The 17,263-nt window shown below is 44.7% G+C and overlaps 2 protein-coding genes across 2 annotated transcripts in view; one reads left to right on the forward strand and one right to left on the reverse strand.

Annotated features, from left to right (window-relative positions):
• Nucleotides 1-17,263, forward strand: part of HLX (H2.0 like homeobox) — a 43,380-nt gene that overhangs the window by 15,500 nt on the left and 10,617 nt on the right. The gene's annotated exons all lie outside the window — the stretch shown is intronic.
• LOC311597181 (ubiquitin-ribosomal protein eS31 fusion protein-like) lies at nucleotides 13,933-14,553 on the reverse strand (the record flags this gene model as incomplete). Its single annotated transcript, XM_084781368.1, has 1 exon — nucleotides 13,933-14,553. The coding sequence occupies one exon, from the start codon at nucleotides 14,551-14,553 to the stop codon at nucleotides 13,978-13,980; it is 576 nt and encodes a 191-aa protein (XP_084637494.1). The 3' UTR covers nucleotides 13,933-13,977.

Raw genomic sequence — 17,263 nt, forward strand, 5'->3', positions numbered from 1 at the left:
ATACGAGCAGTGCAGACCGGGGAATCCAGTCCAAATCTGTAAGACACAGAGAAGAAAGTGTCAAGAGTCCAGTTTGAGAACTAGGAGTGGAGGGATAGTAACAGTCCAAGCTGATATACAGCACACCAGGCAGACAGCAGTGCTTCGCTCTGTGTTCCTTGTTTTTTGTTTAGCTCTTACCAGACCTGCTGTACTTGTCAAAAGAGCACAGGCTCTTACACGAAAGCTACCATTATTATTTTGCTAATGGTCATGTTGTTTTGTGCTTAGGCCCTGTTTTTGTTACTTTTCTATTGCCATGATAAAATATCATGACCAAAGCAACTTATTTTTTTAAAAAAGTGTTTCATTTGTGGTTTAGGGTTCTAGAGGGTTAAAGTCCATGACTCTCACAGTGGAGAGCATGGCAGTGGGCAGGTAGGCATGACACTAGGACAGTAGCTGAGAGTTTACATCTTTTATTTTAGTTGATTAATTCACTTTTCATAGCTCCCTCTTTTTTTTCTTTTTCTTCCTTTTTTTATTAATTTATTCATATTATATCTCGATTGTTAGCCCTTCTCGTTTCCTCCCATTTCTCCCTCCCTCCCACTTCCCCCCTTCTCCCCTCCCCTATGTCTGTGATTGAGGGAGACCTCCTCCCCCTATATATGCTCTTAGAATATTGAGTCTTTTCTTGGTAACTTGCTATCCTTCCTCTGAGTGCTGCCAGACCTCCCCATCCAGGGAACGTGGTCAGAAAAGGGGCACCAGAGTTCGTGTGAGAGTCAGATCTCACTCTCCACTCAACGGTGGAGAATATCATGTTCGTCAGCTAGGTCTTGGTAGGAGTTCGAAGTTTACTGCCTATATTCGCCTTGGCTGGTGCCTTAGTTTGAGGAGGACCCCAGGACCCAGATCTGCCTGTCATAAAGTTCTTCTTGTAGGTTTCCAGGACCCTGTGGGTCCTACTATTTCCCCATTCTTCCATGCTACTCTCGCCTAAAGTCTCAATAGGATGTCCTCTCCTCTGACCCACTTTCCTGGTAAGTAAAGTTTTTCATGGGACGTATCCCTTGGACTAGTGTTTTGATATAAGTGAGTATATACCGTTTGTCTCTTTTTGCTTCTGGGTGAACTCACTTATTATGATAATTTCTAGATCAATCCATTTGTCAACAAATTTTGGGAATTCCTTGTTTTTAATAGCTGAGTAGTATTCCATAGTGTAAATGTACCACAGTTTCTTAGTCCATTCTTCTACTGAGAGACACTTAGGCTGTTTCCATGTTCTGGCTATTATGAATAAGGCTGCTATGAACTCTTTTTTTTTTTGAGACAGGGTTTCTCTGTGTAGCCTTGGCTGTCCTGGACTCACTTTGTAAACCAGGCTGGCCTTGAACTCACAGAGATCCACCTGCCTCTGCATCCCGAGTGCTGGGTTTAAAGGCATGTGCCACCTCTGTCTGGCTCATAGCCCCCTCTTTCCTCTCCTCCCTCCCTCTTTTCCCAGTCCTCCTTCCCTATTCCTCAGAAAAGGGGAGCCCACCTTCCCCAGCTCATCAAGTCATGTCAAGACTGAGCACATCCTCTTCCCCTGTGGCCCCGTGAGGCAGCCCCACCAGAGGGAAGTGATCAAGAAGCAGGCAGCAGAGTCCATGTCAGAGGCAGCCCCTGCTCCCCTTACAAGGGGACCCATACGAAGCCTGAGCTGCCCATCGGCTACATCTGTGTAGGGGGCCTAAGTCCAGTGCATGCATGGTCCTTGGTTGGTGCTTCAGTCTCCACAAACTCCTCTGGGTCCTGGCTAGTTGGCTCTGTTGAGAGATCTTACACCAGTTTTTAATTTTAAAAAATTGCATATATATTATTACACATATATACAATAAGCTACCTATAGCAAGAAGAACCATGACATAATCAGGAATTATATAAATGTTACATTCTTAGTGTTTTGGCTATTTGTCAGCCTTGAAGAAAACATCTTTCCTATCTTGGTGCGTATAAAACTCTGAATGTAAATCAGTATCTATCATATCTCATCATTATCAACTTAAAACATCTATCTAGACCTAAAAACATCTTAACCCCTAAACAACTAGGCTTAATTGTAAAACTAAACTATCTGGTCTTCAACCCCATCAGAGACTTGAGAAGGAATAAATTTGATGACCTGAGTATACAGGGAGTGCAGGTTAGTAGCCTTCTAAATGAGAGATGACAGAGACAGTTTGCTACCTGAGCAGTGACCCAAAACTCTCTATAATGTTGGAGCATCATCTTCAGCCTTCTGGCCCAATATATCTGACAGATGTATTTGTGAGGCAGGACAATGAGACAGGCTAATTCCTGGCAATACCCAACCTACCTCAAGAAGATGATGAGCATTGAAGACCTTCCTTATGGATATGGCTTCAAATATGGCAAACAAGCCATTGGGCAAAATGTCCCAGTTTCTATCACAGACAGAACTCTGCCTAAAAAAGAGCAAGCTTGGATGCAGGCAGAGGTCGACGGCCAAACTCTGCCAAGACAGGAGAGCTTACGTCTTGATACATAAGCGTGAGACAGACAGAGAGAGCTAACCGTGAATGGCATGGGCTTTTGAAACCTCAGAGCCCACCTCCTCCAGTGACGCACTTCCGCCCACAAGGCCACACACCCTTACCCTTCCGAAACAGTTCTACCAACTGGGGACCAAGCATTCATGTACATGAGCCCGTGGGAGCGTTCTCATTTGAACACCACAGACCCGTCGATCTGGGCTGCTCTTAATCTTGATCAGAGAAGCTCCTTTTTTTTTTTTTTTTTTTTTTTTTTTTTTTTTTTTTTTTTTTTAGCGGGCAGCAGTCAGCACAGAGACTCGGATCTGGTCAAAATGCCAATAATTGGCAAGGCTGAGTGATTGGCCCCAAATGGGAGATCTTTACGAACCCTCCACTCTCTGACAACGTTCAGGGAATGTCACAGAAGAGCAAGCAGGAAGGATGTAAAAGCTGGGGAGCTGTGCTGTGAAATTCTGTCCTCTAGGCATGACCTGGCTGTCGCATCCATGACCCTACAGTAGCTGTGGTTATCTAAGCAGGTCCCGAACAGAATCAAGCCACCCAAAGTTCCCTAATGGATGGAGGAAGATCTCATGAGGCCCCACCTTTAAGTGGGGAGCTATTGATAGCTGATAGCTGCTGCGGAAGGAGAACCATGTTCTTTGGGGGGTGTGGCCATTAATAAGTTGCCTATGCTTCTGTGGGTAAACCTATAGCCATACAATTACGGACAACAGTCATTGGACTATTCAGAAGGCAGAAAATTGAGAGGGGGTGGGTTATGTGGGTCTGGGGGAACTAAAAAGGAAACTGGGTGGTGGATATGGTTGCATTTCACTGATTACATGTTTGAAATTCTAAAAGAATAAAAAATTTAAAACTGTACCTAATAAGCACAACGCTACTTTCAAAGTAAAGGAAATGACTCAGCAGTAATCACCAGAGTGAGCCCATGTGGTCTAGCAGAGTGCTGCCAGCTCAAGAAATGAACATATTCAGCAACGCTGTGTTCTGGTGCCCGAGACAGGTGCTTCGTATAAATTATTCCTCTTTTTTTCCATTTGGTTTTGGTTTTGAGACAGGGTCCTGCTGTGGAGCCCCAGACTAGTCCCAAATTCATGGTCCTCGTGTTTCTGTCCTCCAAGTACTGGGATCAGTGATGTGAGTCACCCGTCCAGGTCCCTATCTTTCTCAGTTTTAAAAGCATGAGTCTCGGAGATTAAATGATTTGATGAAGTTACACCAGTTATAAACTTCAAATTGTGCACTCAAGCCTAGGAATGCATGTTCTCAAACATGTAGTTTCCATGATCTATTGAAAGGGAGTCAGGTCAGGTGCGGTGGTGCACGCCTTTAGGCCCAGAACTCGGGAGGCAGAGTCAGGTGGATCTCCATGAGTTCAAGGCCAGCCTGGTCTACAAAATGAGTTCCAGGACAGCCAAGACTACATGGAGAGATCCATCCTCAAAACAAACAAACAAAAACCAAACCAAAACAATGAAAAATAAAGTCATCAATGGTATTACCTAGCAGTGAGCCTAAATACTACAATACAGACCTGCCTCACAAGATGATGCGCCCACTGGTGTAATAGTGACAGGACAGTTTATAGGGGTGTCCAACTGCTTTCTGACTGGAGTTGAGAAACGTCCACAGGAGGCATTGGAACTGAAAACCAGATTACAATGCCATGGTTCAGAAGATCACAGGCCCTAAGGGGTAACCTACTATTGTTTGGACAAATGAACTTGTCAAATTTCCCTCTAAATATTTATGTTTATAGCTCCATTATTAGCACTGCTCTCAACCACTGACCAGAGAAACTTCATGCTGCTGTGGGCGGCAGATAGTAAATAGACTCATAACTAGCTAGTCTGCTGAGATGAGCGAGTGTCTGAGTTCTCAGGCCAAAGTAGGACATTGATATCAACTCCTGCAGGGATCAGGGAACATAGCGGGAGAGGGAGTAGAAAGAAAGTAAGGGCTGGAGGGACGGAGGACAGCTGTACAATGCTGTCTTCTGGATACGACTGGTCTGCTTGCACTCCTGCAGCCCGTTACTGCAGCTGGAGTTACCTGTGCAGGATCAAGCCAAGAAGATCAGTTAACTCTCCACAGGGGTTATAAAAGAAAGAGAGACTTTCGGGTGAGAAGGTGTCTGCATCAGCTCCTGCCTCCAGGTTCCTGCCCTGACTTCCTTTGAGGAGGGACAGAGATGTGGAAGTGTAAGCCAAATAAATCCTTTCCTCCTCCTCACGTTGCTTTTGGTCACGGAGTTTCATTGTAGCAATAGTAACCCTGACTGAGACAGAAGGGGACATGACATGTTGGAGGGCATTCTGGGAGAGTGGGAGGGAGGAATCGGGGGTGGATACAATCAAGATATGCTCGTTCCTATATGGAATGGTAAAAGAATAAACCTAACTTCCAATGCTCTAGTATTAGGATGCTGGGACTTTGGGAGATAATAAGGCCATTAGGGCAGAGGCTTCTTGATAGAACTAGTGTCCTTATAAAACTGGCCCTATGTCAGCACTGTGGCACACACCTGTAACCCCTGAAACCAGCGAGCTGAGGCAGAGGATTCTCCAAGGTCTAAAGCGCAGTATGAGTGACTCACAGAGACCTTGCCTCAAGAGAAAGAACTCTAGAACTTACTTCTACCATGTATGCGAGAAGGTGGCTGTCCACACACCAGGAAGAAAATCCTCGCTAGTACCCGGCTGTGCTGACATGTGACCTTGGACTTCTAGCTTCAGAAGTTACAAGGGTTGAAGACTCTGGGTTTACAAACCTCTCCGTCTATGACACTTTGCTCTGGCAGCTCAAACTCGCTAGCAGAGAGTATTAGCTATCATTGGTGTGGTGAAATACAGGACAATAGTGATTGAAGGAAGCTCGGCTTTATTTTGACTCACAGTTGGAGGGTATCGTCTGTCGTAGAGAAGAGGGTTTGGCAGCAGGAGCTTGAGACAGCTGGTCTCACACATTAGCAGCCAGGAAGTACAGACAGGAGTTCTGGTGCTCAGGTCACTCCCTTTTTCAAAAATTTTATTTATTCAGAGGCATGAGTGCTGTGTGTGTGTGAGTGTGTGTGTGTGTGTGTGTGTGTGTGTGTGTACATGTCTCTCTGTGTGCATGTCTGTCTGTATGTGTGTATGTGTGTGCCTGTCTCTTTCTATGTGTGTGTATGTCTCTCTGTGTGTATGTATATGCATGTCTCTATATGTGTGTATATGTCTCTATGTGTGCATGTGTGTGCCTGTCTGTGTGTGTGTATACCTCTCTGTGTGTGCATGTTTCTGTGTGTTACGTATGTGTGTGTGAATGTCTCTGTGTGTGTGTGTATGTGCATGACTGTCTCGGTGTCTATATGTGTGTGCCTGTGTGTGTGTATGTGTGTGCATATCTGTGCGTATGTGTATGTGTGTGTGTCGGACTGTGTGTGCATGCTTGTATGTATGCACCTGTCTCTGTGTGTGTCTGTGTGTGCATGACTGTGTGTGTACATGACTTTCTGTGTGTATATCTGTGTGGGCCTCTCTGTGTGTACATGTCTGTCTCTGTGTGTGTATGTGTATATGTGTCTGTCTCTGTGTGTATATGTCTCTGTGTGTATGTGTGTGCCTGTCTCAGTGTGTATCTATGTTTGCCTGTCTCTGTGTATGCCTGTGTGTGTGTGTGTGTGTGTGTATGTGTGTGTGTGTGTGTGTGTGTGTGTGTGTGTGTGTGTGTGTGTGTGTGATGGCAAACTTGGAAGTCAGAGGCCAGCTTTCAGGAGGTGATTCTCTTCTTCTCCTGTTGGGGGCTGAGCTTAGGTTGTCAAGTTTGCGTGACAAGCACTATTCCTGCTGAACCATCTCACCAATCCCTACTTTCTCTCTCCATTCATGACCTGGATCATAGAATGATGCTGCCCACAGTTAGCATGGTTCATCTCTCATCAGAAACTCCCTCTCTCATATGCCCAGAGTCCTGCATCCTGGAGGGGTTCTATATGCTGTCAAGTTGGCAGTCAAGCTTTTTCAGTACTATGTTTCTCTCCTGAGGAGGCCCCAGGTTCCCTTTAAGGTGTCTACTTGGTGAACTCACACCTACACATGATAATACCCCTAGTCTCACTAAGTCAGCTGACTCAGGGCCTCAAGAACAGCTGAGAAATACCTCCATCTTTGCTACATAATTTAAGCCCGTCAGAGGAGTGATGCACCTTCCCACACAGCTGCACTCACAGGGAGAGAGCGGTGTGCAGCACACATTTGGGAGTCTGGTGTTTGTGGATCACTTTTATAATTCTGGATACTATGCCAAAGCTGCTCCTAGCACCCAGCATGCCTTGGTCTCTCTCAGATGAGAGCAGAGCTCCCTTTTCTAGGATGGATAAAGCAGTCTCCACAGCTGCCCGGGCTCTGGGGCTCTGTGTCTGCTTCCTCTTGTTCATGGCTTACACACCGCCCATCACTCTGCTGTGGCCACGGATCAGCAGTTGCAGTAAAAGATCACATGGGAAAGGAGTGACATTTCTGTCTAAAATTGACTTGGTGGCTGGCTTGGGTATTGTCTTCTGACTGTCTCCGCTTCCCCTCTTCCCCATTGTTGTTGACAGTCAAGATTTAATTGTAGGTATTATTTATTGAAGGAGCTAAAGAGGAAAAGGCCAAGGCTAACGCCTAATAAGTGAAAGGAAGCAACAAGTCTGAAGGGATCTGGATGTCCATGGATGGAGTTGGCTTCCAGATTTGGAGATGTTATCTTTAAGCAGCCTGGGGAAAGAGCATCTTAATTCAATCGGGGCCTCTCATAATAGAATCTGATTGCCGTTTCAATGCTTGTCGATTTAGACCCCATCTTATTTTTTTTAATTGTTTTGTTTTAGCCAGCTTTCATTTTATCATATATATAAACATTTTAGGCCCAAAGGGGTTGAACAACAAAAGAAGAGGGAAGGCTGTGACACCAAGAGGGTTTGTACAGAGGCTAATTGGGGATCCTAGTCTCATCCAAGAAAGTCTGATGCATCAATATCCTTAGAAAAAGGTTTTATAATAGCCATGCCTAAGTAGACAAGCTCTGCTCCAAAATCAAACTTTGATGGTGATTTCATTTTTATCACCATCCCCAACCACCATTGATGCCATCAAAGGATGCTCTGCATACATTCTTAAGTCTCAAGAGTTTTATTTCTGCCATCTCCTGGTACATCAGTCAGTAACTCCACTGGGCTCACACAGGCTTTGCTCCTGGGGAGGGTGAGACAAGATTTTATTTTGTTTTGTTTTCTTTGGAAGCATGGTCTCATGTAGCCTGGCCTTGCCCCCAGTGTACTATTACCCTGAACTTGTGGTCTTCGTGCCGGTGCCTCCTGAATGCTGGGGTCACAGGCATGGGCTACCATGCTCTATTTCAGTGGTACTGGGGACCGGACCCAGAGCTTTGCATGGGCTAAGGAAGCAGGCTACCAACTGAGCTGCACCCCAAGCCATGTGATGAGCATTTTGACTAGAATGAAAGGCAGAGGGAGTTTTGTAAACTTCCTATCTGTGGTTCCAGTGCGGCTCAGCATGAGTCTGGAATACTCTTTCAGTGTTCCTCGCCTCACTCATCCTTTCCAAAGAGTTTCAACCTTGCAGGCCTCTGCGAGCTTACACATCTTCCTGGATCTGTAATGAATCTGTGTAATGAAGATGCTTATAAATATTACAAGAGATTTATTGCTTTGGTGTGAATTTCTCTGATACCAGCAGGGAGTTTTTAAACACAACTGGCAACGAGAAGCATACAGTCAGAGAGTCAAGTTACTGTTTTCTTTCTTTCTTTTCTTTTTTTAATTGTTGTCTGCCAAGGACAATATATTTTTTTCCCCTTCTTCAAAATAAACACTGTGCAGGAATGTGCCTCAGCAAATGGCTGGGGCTCTATTATATTTCATGCAGCTTTCTAAACAATTTCCAAGCTTCGGCTGGCCTGGTGTCAAACAGAAGGCAACCAACAATAGCAAAATCCCATTAAAGCCAAGAAGGTTCCTTCCTGAGGTGAGCCTGGCCAGAAATAGTCATCTTGGCTCATTCTCCTGTTTGGCACCGGGGACTAATAACGCACGGTCTCCTAATGGAAATTGTCTAATTTCATCCAAGAGCTGCTCCAGAGAGAGCCGGGCTGACGCACTAACAGCCCATATAACAACATTCTTCTTGGAGTGCTGAACAATGGGCCTTTGGAGGCCGTGATAAACCACGCCAGACTCCGGACAAACATGAGTGTAAAAATAGGGCTTCAGAGGCATTGACACAGCCACCCAATTTCTCAGGAGGAAGGGCCCTTGGAGGCCGGCTGGCTCAGAAGGCTTGTTGGGAATCCTTCGTCAGATACACAGGTAGAGAGGGGGAGGGGAGGGAGAAAGGAGACAGGGCGAGATTGAGCACGGGCAGGGGGCATGGACATGATGAGAGGTGAAGGAGAGGAGCGTTGTCCATTGTACAGGGTTAATCAACATCAATCATACTTGTGTGAAATTCCCGTTAACATTCCAAGGCTGCTATCTGCAAGGAATGGCCAAGAGGAATTATGCCCCACTCAAGATAGACATGTATATATTCCTGGTTTTATATTCCCTCGTGATAATAGGCAATGCGATGCATGCCTGTAATTCCCACACTCGGGAGGCTAGGGCAGGGAGGTCGAAGGTTCTATGCCAGCCTAGGCTACATAGCAAGACTTTGTCTCAAGAAAGCACCAGTGAGCCATGGGGCTGGGGAGGTGGCTCAGTGGGTAAAGGTTTGCTATGCAGAAACAAGGGTCTGAGTCTGGATTCTCAGCATCCTCATAAAATCTGGGTGTGGTAGTGTGCTTCTGTAACTCTGGAGTAGGGGTCGGGGGAGAGAGAAATGATAAGGCCCAGTGTCAGTGAGAGACCTGGTTGCAAAAAGTAAAAGTGGAGTGTGTCAGAGAATACTTAACACTGGCCTCCAGCCTCCGCATGCACATGTGTGGATACACACACACACACACACACACACACACACACACACACACACACACCTCCAAGTGGAGGAGTTTAAAATATTCTTCCATGTTCTTGGGTGTGAAAGCAAAGCAAATCTATTTTAAAATAACTTATAAAATCTCTAATGAAAACAAATAGGATGCAACGGAAGCAACGTACAGAAAATTCTGTAGTTGTAAAATGTATGTGTGTGTGTGTGTGTGTATGTGTGTGTGTTTTAAGAAAATGACAGGTTAAAAATAACCAGAGCCTTTTAAGTCAAGACTAACAACAACATGCAAAATTAACAAAAACAAAAGAAAACAGAATGGATAATAATAACACACATTCATATTCTGCCACCTTAGCAGGAAAACACTGGGTTTTCTTTTGTAGAAGACATAAAATTGAATGTTGCCAAATATCTGTCTAGAAAAATGTATCAATAAAAATGATTTCTAGTGTGTTTTTCATAAAACATAGTTAAGATTAAGCAATATTATATAATAAAGGCTTTGATGCAGTAGCTGGCATCAGAATAAATAGTAGCTATTGGCTGTTGTTGTTGTTGTTGTTGTTGTTATTATTATTATTATTATTATTATTATTATTATTATGTATTTTGTGTACGAGGAAGAATCATAACCCTTTAATCAAAACCCTTTAATAGTTTTACTTTTTAAAAACTGTGTTAGCCTGGTATTTTCTTTTGACTCTCCTTAACCTGCTGCTAACGGTTAGCTCGGCTCTCTGTGTGTATACCCTGAGTCTGAAAACGTGGATGGGCAGACTGACTGCCTTTACAGAAGACACTGTTTCAAATACATGGTCAAACAGGGTGGCCATTCTGCCCAGGCAGCCTTTGCTTGTCTTGAGGGCAAAACATGCCCAGTTGTTTATCTTTTCTTTGCAAGAGATAGAATCCAGGTCCTCCACAGCCTGTGCTCTGCCCTGAGCCCTCAGTTGCCTTCTGTCATACTTTCCCCTTTCCGGGAGTCATTCTGATGGCTCTGTTTTTGTAAGGTTTGTGGATTCCTTTCTTCACTTGGTGCTTGTAACGCAATTAATATTTTTGTGCCAGTGCCATTGTAGAGACCAATGTCTCTATAAATCACAGACAAATCATTTGCTGGTCACTTTCTTTTTGTCATTCCACATGCTGGGCATGGAAAGAAGGAATAGTCAGTCTGTCCAGAGATGATGACTCTTAGCCAGGAATGTGTGTGTGTATGTGTGTGTGTGTGTGTGTGTGTGTGTGTGTGTGTGTGTGTGTGTGTGTTATTGCAACATAAGATGATAATGACAAAGCTCCGTACAGATGTTCTGGGATCCCGGGGAAGGAAAACTCCCAGAGAAATTAGATGAAAAGTGAGAATGAAATCAGGAGAGGTTTCCAGGAAGAAAGGTCGTAGGAGACCAACTCTGAGGGACAAGCAGGAGCTAGCCAGGGACAGAGGGTGAGGGGGAGAGAAGGACACATCAGAGGGTGACACTGAGGAGTTGGAGCACCATGGTTCTGCTTTCCAGTTCCCCAGGGACTGATGCTGCCTCTTCTTACGCAATCCTAGCTGTAGTGTGTCTTTGGAGAAAGGCCCAGCGGAATCTGTTGTCCATTTTTTAAATTGGATCCTCTTACTGCCTTGTTGTAACTGTTCTTTACACATTCATTATTAAAGGAAGCTTGTTTTAGTTTTAAAATAACATCCAGTGTGTGTGTGTGTGTGTGTGTGTGTGTGTGTGTGTGTGTGTGTGTGTGTGTTACACCATGCCACCATGTTTGTGTATGGGAGTCAGAAGACAGACCATGGGAATTGGTTCTTTCTATGTTATAGGTCCCAGGGGATCGGTCTCAGGTACTGGCCTTGGCAGCAATCACTTGTACCCTTTGAGTCATCTCACTGGCCCCCTTTACGTATTCTCCGTAGACATCCGTTATGCTTTTTACAGAAATTCCACATACTTTCAAAGTGGCTCCCTATTTTATGGATTTTCTTTTACTCTATTGATGGCTTCCTTGAAGGTCGCCCCCACCCCCACCTCCCCTAAGACAGAGTTTCTCTGCGTATCTCTGGCTGTCCTGGAACTTACGCTAGACTAGGCTGGCCATGAACTCAGACATCCACCTGCCTTTGCATCCCAAGTGCTGGGGGGAAAAGGTATGGGCCATCACCTTCAGGCTTAAAAAAGAAAATTTTGGAAATCTAGTTTACTGTTTTGCTGTATTTTGGTGCCGTGTGTAAGAAATCATTGCTTAGAATAAGACCTCAAAGACTTAGTCTTATGATATCTTTTATAGTTTTTCCTTATGTTTAGGTTCATGATCCACCTTGAGCTACTTTGTATATATATGATTAGGCTTCATAATTTTGTGGGCTAATGTCCAGTTGCCATATGTCATGTGCTAGAATTATCTCTTCTCATTGGCTTTGTGTGTCACCATTGTTAAAAACCTGTTGGCTGGGATTGGAGTTTGTTTCTGCACACTCAGTCCCATTCTGTTGGCTTCTATGTCTAGCCTGTGTCAATACAGCGCCTGGAACTCACTAACCAGGGTGGTTTCAAACTCACAGAGATCCGCCTGACCCTGGCTCCTGAGTGCTGCAGCACAAGACACTAGGCCCTGCCAATGTCTACAGGATTTACACCAGGGTTGTTCCTCAAAGAACTGGAAACTGACCTCAGTCCCTGAGGTAGCCTAAGCATGTCTTTTCTAGAGCATCTTTCCAGACGAAACACTGAGCAGAGAGCAGAGAGCAGAGAGCAGAGAGCAGAGAGCAGAGAGCAGAGAGCAGAGAGCAGAGAGCAGAGCCTAAGCAAGGTTTTAGTGAGACCAGAGCTCAGGGAGTAGCATGTTTGCAGGAAGGACCAGAGGGAGGAGGTCTGGGAGAAAAACAAGGAACCAGTCACATGGATTTTTGCCCCTTGGCTTTTATTGAGATGAGCACAAAAACTGCCTTCTTCCAGGATGATGTGGTCGATCTGTTGGACCTAACTGTTGGCTCTCAACTTTAGGCTACTTAAAGGCTGTTTTGTGTGGCCCAAGCTCAGTATGGGACTTTGAGATAGGAGATAGCTAACCAAATTTGTTATCCCAAGACTTTATCTTTTAGCCTTTGTTTGTTTGGGGGCCAGAAAGGAACAAAGGACGGAGTCTGCTGCTGTCCGGTTACCTTTCTGCCTGAGGGACGTTTTGAAGCTCCAAAGCTGCTGTTTTAGTTCATTTCAAACTTAGCAGTGACAAGGAGTTCGAGAATTGCTTGTTGGAATATTAACACCAGAGGTTTTTTTTGTTGTTGGCGGTGGTGTGTTTGTGTGTGTGTGTGTGTGTGTGTGTGTGTACGTGCCTGTGTGTGTTCATGTGTGTTTGTGTGTATGTACCGGTATGTGTTTGTGTGTTGGTGTGTGCACATCTGGAGGCCTTAGGTTGATGTCAGGCACCTTTCATTATTTCTTTGGGGCCAGGGTCTCACTATGTGCCCCTGGCTGCCCTGAGAGTCTTAGAGCTCTGACTCCTCAGAGTGGGATTAAAGGCTTGTGCCTCCTGAGTTTTTGAGTCAGGGTCTCTCACTGAGCCCAGAGTGCACTAATTTGGCTAGAGCAGCTGGCTGGTGAGCTCAGGCCAGATCTTCCTGTCTTCATCTCTCCAGCCAGGAATTACAAGCACACACTGCCACACCCAGCTTTTCTGTGGGTGCTGGGCTCCTACACTCTGCACAGTGAGCCGTCTCCCCAGCACCCCTACCTGCCCTTTTGAGAACTTTCCTCCTCTCTCAATTTCACTCACTTTTTGTCTACCCTTGGTATCTGCTGTTCTGCATTTTTGGTATAATGTCTGGGCAGCTCCATCTAATCATAAAGACTAGTGTTGACAAGACCGGACCAGAACTAATATGATGTATGTTCTTGAATCAAACCCCATGTCAGTTGCTGAGTGTCAGGCTGAAGAATTCAATCAGCTGACATCCCACCATCAATCAGAGTCATGGTCTAAAGTTGCATCATGCAGCCACTGTCACGTGTGTTGCATATAGAATAATGTAGCTTTTCCACATCACACTCTAGTCCTGCTTTATTTTTATTTCCAATATCTGTCACAATTAGCAATGACACATCTGGTCGCTTTTCTTCCTATTTTGCTACAAAACTTGTGCTTTTTGAAGGCAAGAGGTTTCAGTTTTTCTGCTAGGTTCCCAGTATTTAAAGAGGTTCTTGGTACATATGACTTGGCTCATATATATATGCACTAAATTAGTAGTCTTTTTAAAAATAAGAAATGCTTTTTGTTTGACATAAATTTTTCTTAGAAAAAAGTTGCTCTGCTTCAGGTGACCCTAAAAGTTTCACAAAATGCAGATAAATGATACTAATACTTTCGGCTAGAATTTCCAGGAAATATCACATTTACTAGCCTGGGTCTTAAAACTCTTTTTTTTTTCTTTCAGTTCCTTCTTTTTATTAACTCATACACAACTACTTGTCTTCTGGTTTGTTGAAGCAGTAAGTCAGACAACACTTGCCACAGTAATGCCTGTCCAAGTGGCTAATTGTGAACACTCCAGCACCACACTCATCAGCAGGACACTCTCGACGAAGTCGGCTAATTTTGCCATTTTCATCCACCTTATGGTATTTCAGCACAGCCAACTTCACCTTCTTCTTTTTATGCTTACTCTTCTTGGGGGTGGTGTAAGACTTCTTCCTTTTCTTAGCACTGCCATGAAGTCTCAATACAAGATGGAGGGTGGACTCCTTCTGAATGTTGTAGTCAGACAAAGTGCGGCCATCTTCCAGCTGCTTACCAGTGAAGATCAGCCTCTGCTGGTCAGGAGGAATTCCTTCCTTATCCTGGATCCTGGCCTTTACATTTTCTATAGTGTCCGAGGGGTCAACCTTGAGCACGATGGTTGTCCCCGTAAGGGTCTTCACAAAAATCTGCTCTTGGCAGTGGCTCCACCACAGGTGGTGGATTGGGAAGCTTAAGACTCTTTTAAAACTTGGAGCATTTTGTTTTCTTTTTTTGTCTCTGGGTTTTGGTAATTTTCCCATTCTTTATAAATTCCCCAAAATGCAGTAAACAATGACTCTTAGATTACATCAGAATTGTCTTAAGCATTTTGGAATAAAAGGTTGTAAACCTGAACTCAAGGGCAGAACCAATTTAAAACAATCTCTTTTATTTTCAAGGTGTATCATAGATTAGAACTTCAAATTCACACTGTTTAAAAATCATTTGTAGCCGGGCATGGTGCCTTTAATCCCAGCACTCGGGAGGCAGAGGCAGGTCAATCACTGTGAGTTCGAGGCCAGCCTGGTCTACAAAGCAAGTCCAGGACAGCCAAGGCTACACAAGAGAAACCATATCTCAAAAAAAAAAAAAAAAAACCCAAAATAAATAAACAAATAAAATAAAATAAAATAATTTGTAATTGGAAAGTCATTCTTCCTGAAGGAGAACTCTTTCATCCTACAACCATGGTCGGTTTTGGTCTATGTGCTGTGAGACTGGCTTGCCATTTTCTGTGAAGGTAGTGGCATGAGAATCTTCCATTCTTTTCTCAGCTGTGGACTGAGTGGTCCTGTTTGCTACCAGACACTTAACTTATATTTCTCTGAGAGCTTACAGGAACAAACACCCGTGTGCACATGTTTTCATAGATCAGCCCCGCCCCCCAGCGCACAATAATCTTATAGGTGAGATTTGTAAACAGTTACTGTTTAAGCTTATTTTTCAGAGAACACTGTATCTACGAGTTTTAACCACTGTATCTGTGAGTTGTCATCACTATTGCCTGCCTGTCATGGGATTAGCCACAGATTTTTGGTTGGAGAGAGCCTAAGTGTCACTGTCCCTTCTCTCTCTCTCTCTCTCTCTCTCTCTCTTTCTTTCTTTCTTTCTTTCTTTCCTTTTTCCTAACTGGATGGACATGCTCAGCCCTGGGATCATTAAATGAGAGTAAAAGAGCTGAAATGAAACCCAGGCAAAATAAAGGTTTGACTGTTGGGGAAGCTGGTTGGCAGCAGGCTCTTGTTGCAGGGCAGTGATCTCCAGAGGCAGCTCAGGAAATCTGAGCCTTGGGGATCCATAAGAAGGAGTGAAGGGCTGTCCTGGGAAGGGCAGGGAACATTGTGACAACTTCGAGGAGAGTGCGGACATTTCTATTTCAGGCCTGTACAGCAAGGGAGTTTTGAGACAGAGCTTAAGCAAGTCAAGGCAAGCTATAAATTGGGAAAGGGTGAGACCACTAAAAAAAAAAAAAATCACAATACACCTCTAATAAAGCTTAGCTTCAATTTACTGTAAGGAAATACAGGACATAATTAATCTAAACATAAAGGTTTATTTTAGCTCATTTTTTAGAGGTCTAGTCCACGACTGACATGGCCTCTGCCTCCAGCCTGTGATAAGGCATGTAACATGTCAGCAGCGCATGTCAGCACAACTGCTCACCTCACCAGCCAGGACTTATGTGGTCTGTCTTTCAGAAGAACATCACTGTACTATGTTATCCTTGTGAAGATGTGGGACACACACCTATGATGTGATAAAGTGAGGAGAATGTCACAGTGTGAGGCTATAAGGAGAATGTTAGTCAGGTACCACAAGAAGTGATCCAATAACCCAGATGACTGCTAAATGACAGCAGATGATGGGTCATCCATAAAGCATGGATGATTTATGTTCTGGGCGAGTTGGTACTGGCTGATATGAGACTTCACCACAATCCTTAGAACTGCACACATTTTTAACCTTGCAAACAAACAGTTTATTTCCAGAATTTTCCACCTGACGTTCTTGGACTGTCCTTACAGTGGGTTACTGAGACTTCAGAAAGCAGAAAGATGCGGAAGGGAGTGTGGCACACGCCCATTCAGGGAAGCATGTGCCACAGGAGGGTCTGTGTAAGGGTGGGGTCACCTGACCCTCTCTGCCCTACACCTCACCCCACATTCCGTGCCACCACCCTCTTCTTGGGGACCATTTGAAGCAAGGCAGAGCGCATCATCTAAGATACGTGATCTCTTTCTCTCTGTTTCTCTGTCTCTCTGTCTCTCTGTCTCTGTCTCTCTCTCTTTCTCTCTCTCTCTCCTCTCTCTCTCTGTGACTGTGGGCCTCAGAAGGGAAAGGTTGTTCACACTATGGAGTTGAAAGCATTGAAATCTTACACAACGGCTTAGTGTTGGACGGTGTGTACTGAGGAGCTTCAGAGTGCCAGCCCCCAGTTCCTGGAACACCATTTCCTCTCAATGGTAAACCTTGGATAAGGCACTTAACCTCTCTGAGAGTCAATTTCCTAAGCCCAAAATACTGCTCCCCCCTCCCCCGCAGCCTGTGGTTTGTTAAAGAGTAGATAGGATTGTTATCCTGCATTGGCCTTGAGAACAGTGTTATTGCCAGTGGGTGGCCCATCCCCTCGCCCTGTCTGGTGACTCTTAGCACAGGACCTAAAGGCTTTCCATACTGTCCGAAACCTGGAAGGAAATGGCTGCAGGTCAGAGCTAATTTTAGAAACTCACTTTTTTTTTTCTTTTAAACCATAGAGTCAACCTTCATCCCACCAGTATTGTTGGGCTAGGGATGGTCCAGCAGGTGTCAGCAGAGAACTGACTTTGCCTACTCAGCGGGCAAAGCTGGGAAAGGAAGAGATGCCTAGGTCCGAGACAGGGCTGGCTAGTGGATTCGGCTATAATTCCACAGCTGCTCCAGGCCAGGGCCAAAGTCCGGGGAGTGCAGACTCAGAGCTCTGAGAGGGAGACA

The sequence above is a fragment of the Acomys minous genome, assembly GCF_964271855.1.
Source record: "Acomys minous genome assembly, chromosome: 1".
In the NCBI taxonomy this organism is placed as follows: domain Eukaryota; kingdom Metazoa; phylum Chordata; class Mammalia; order Rodentia; family Muridae; genus Acomys; species Acomys minous.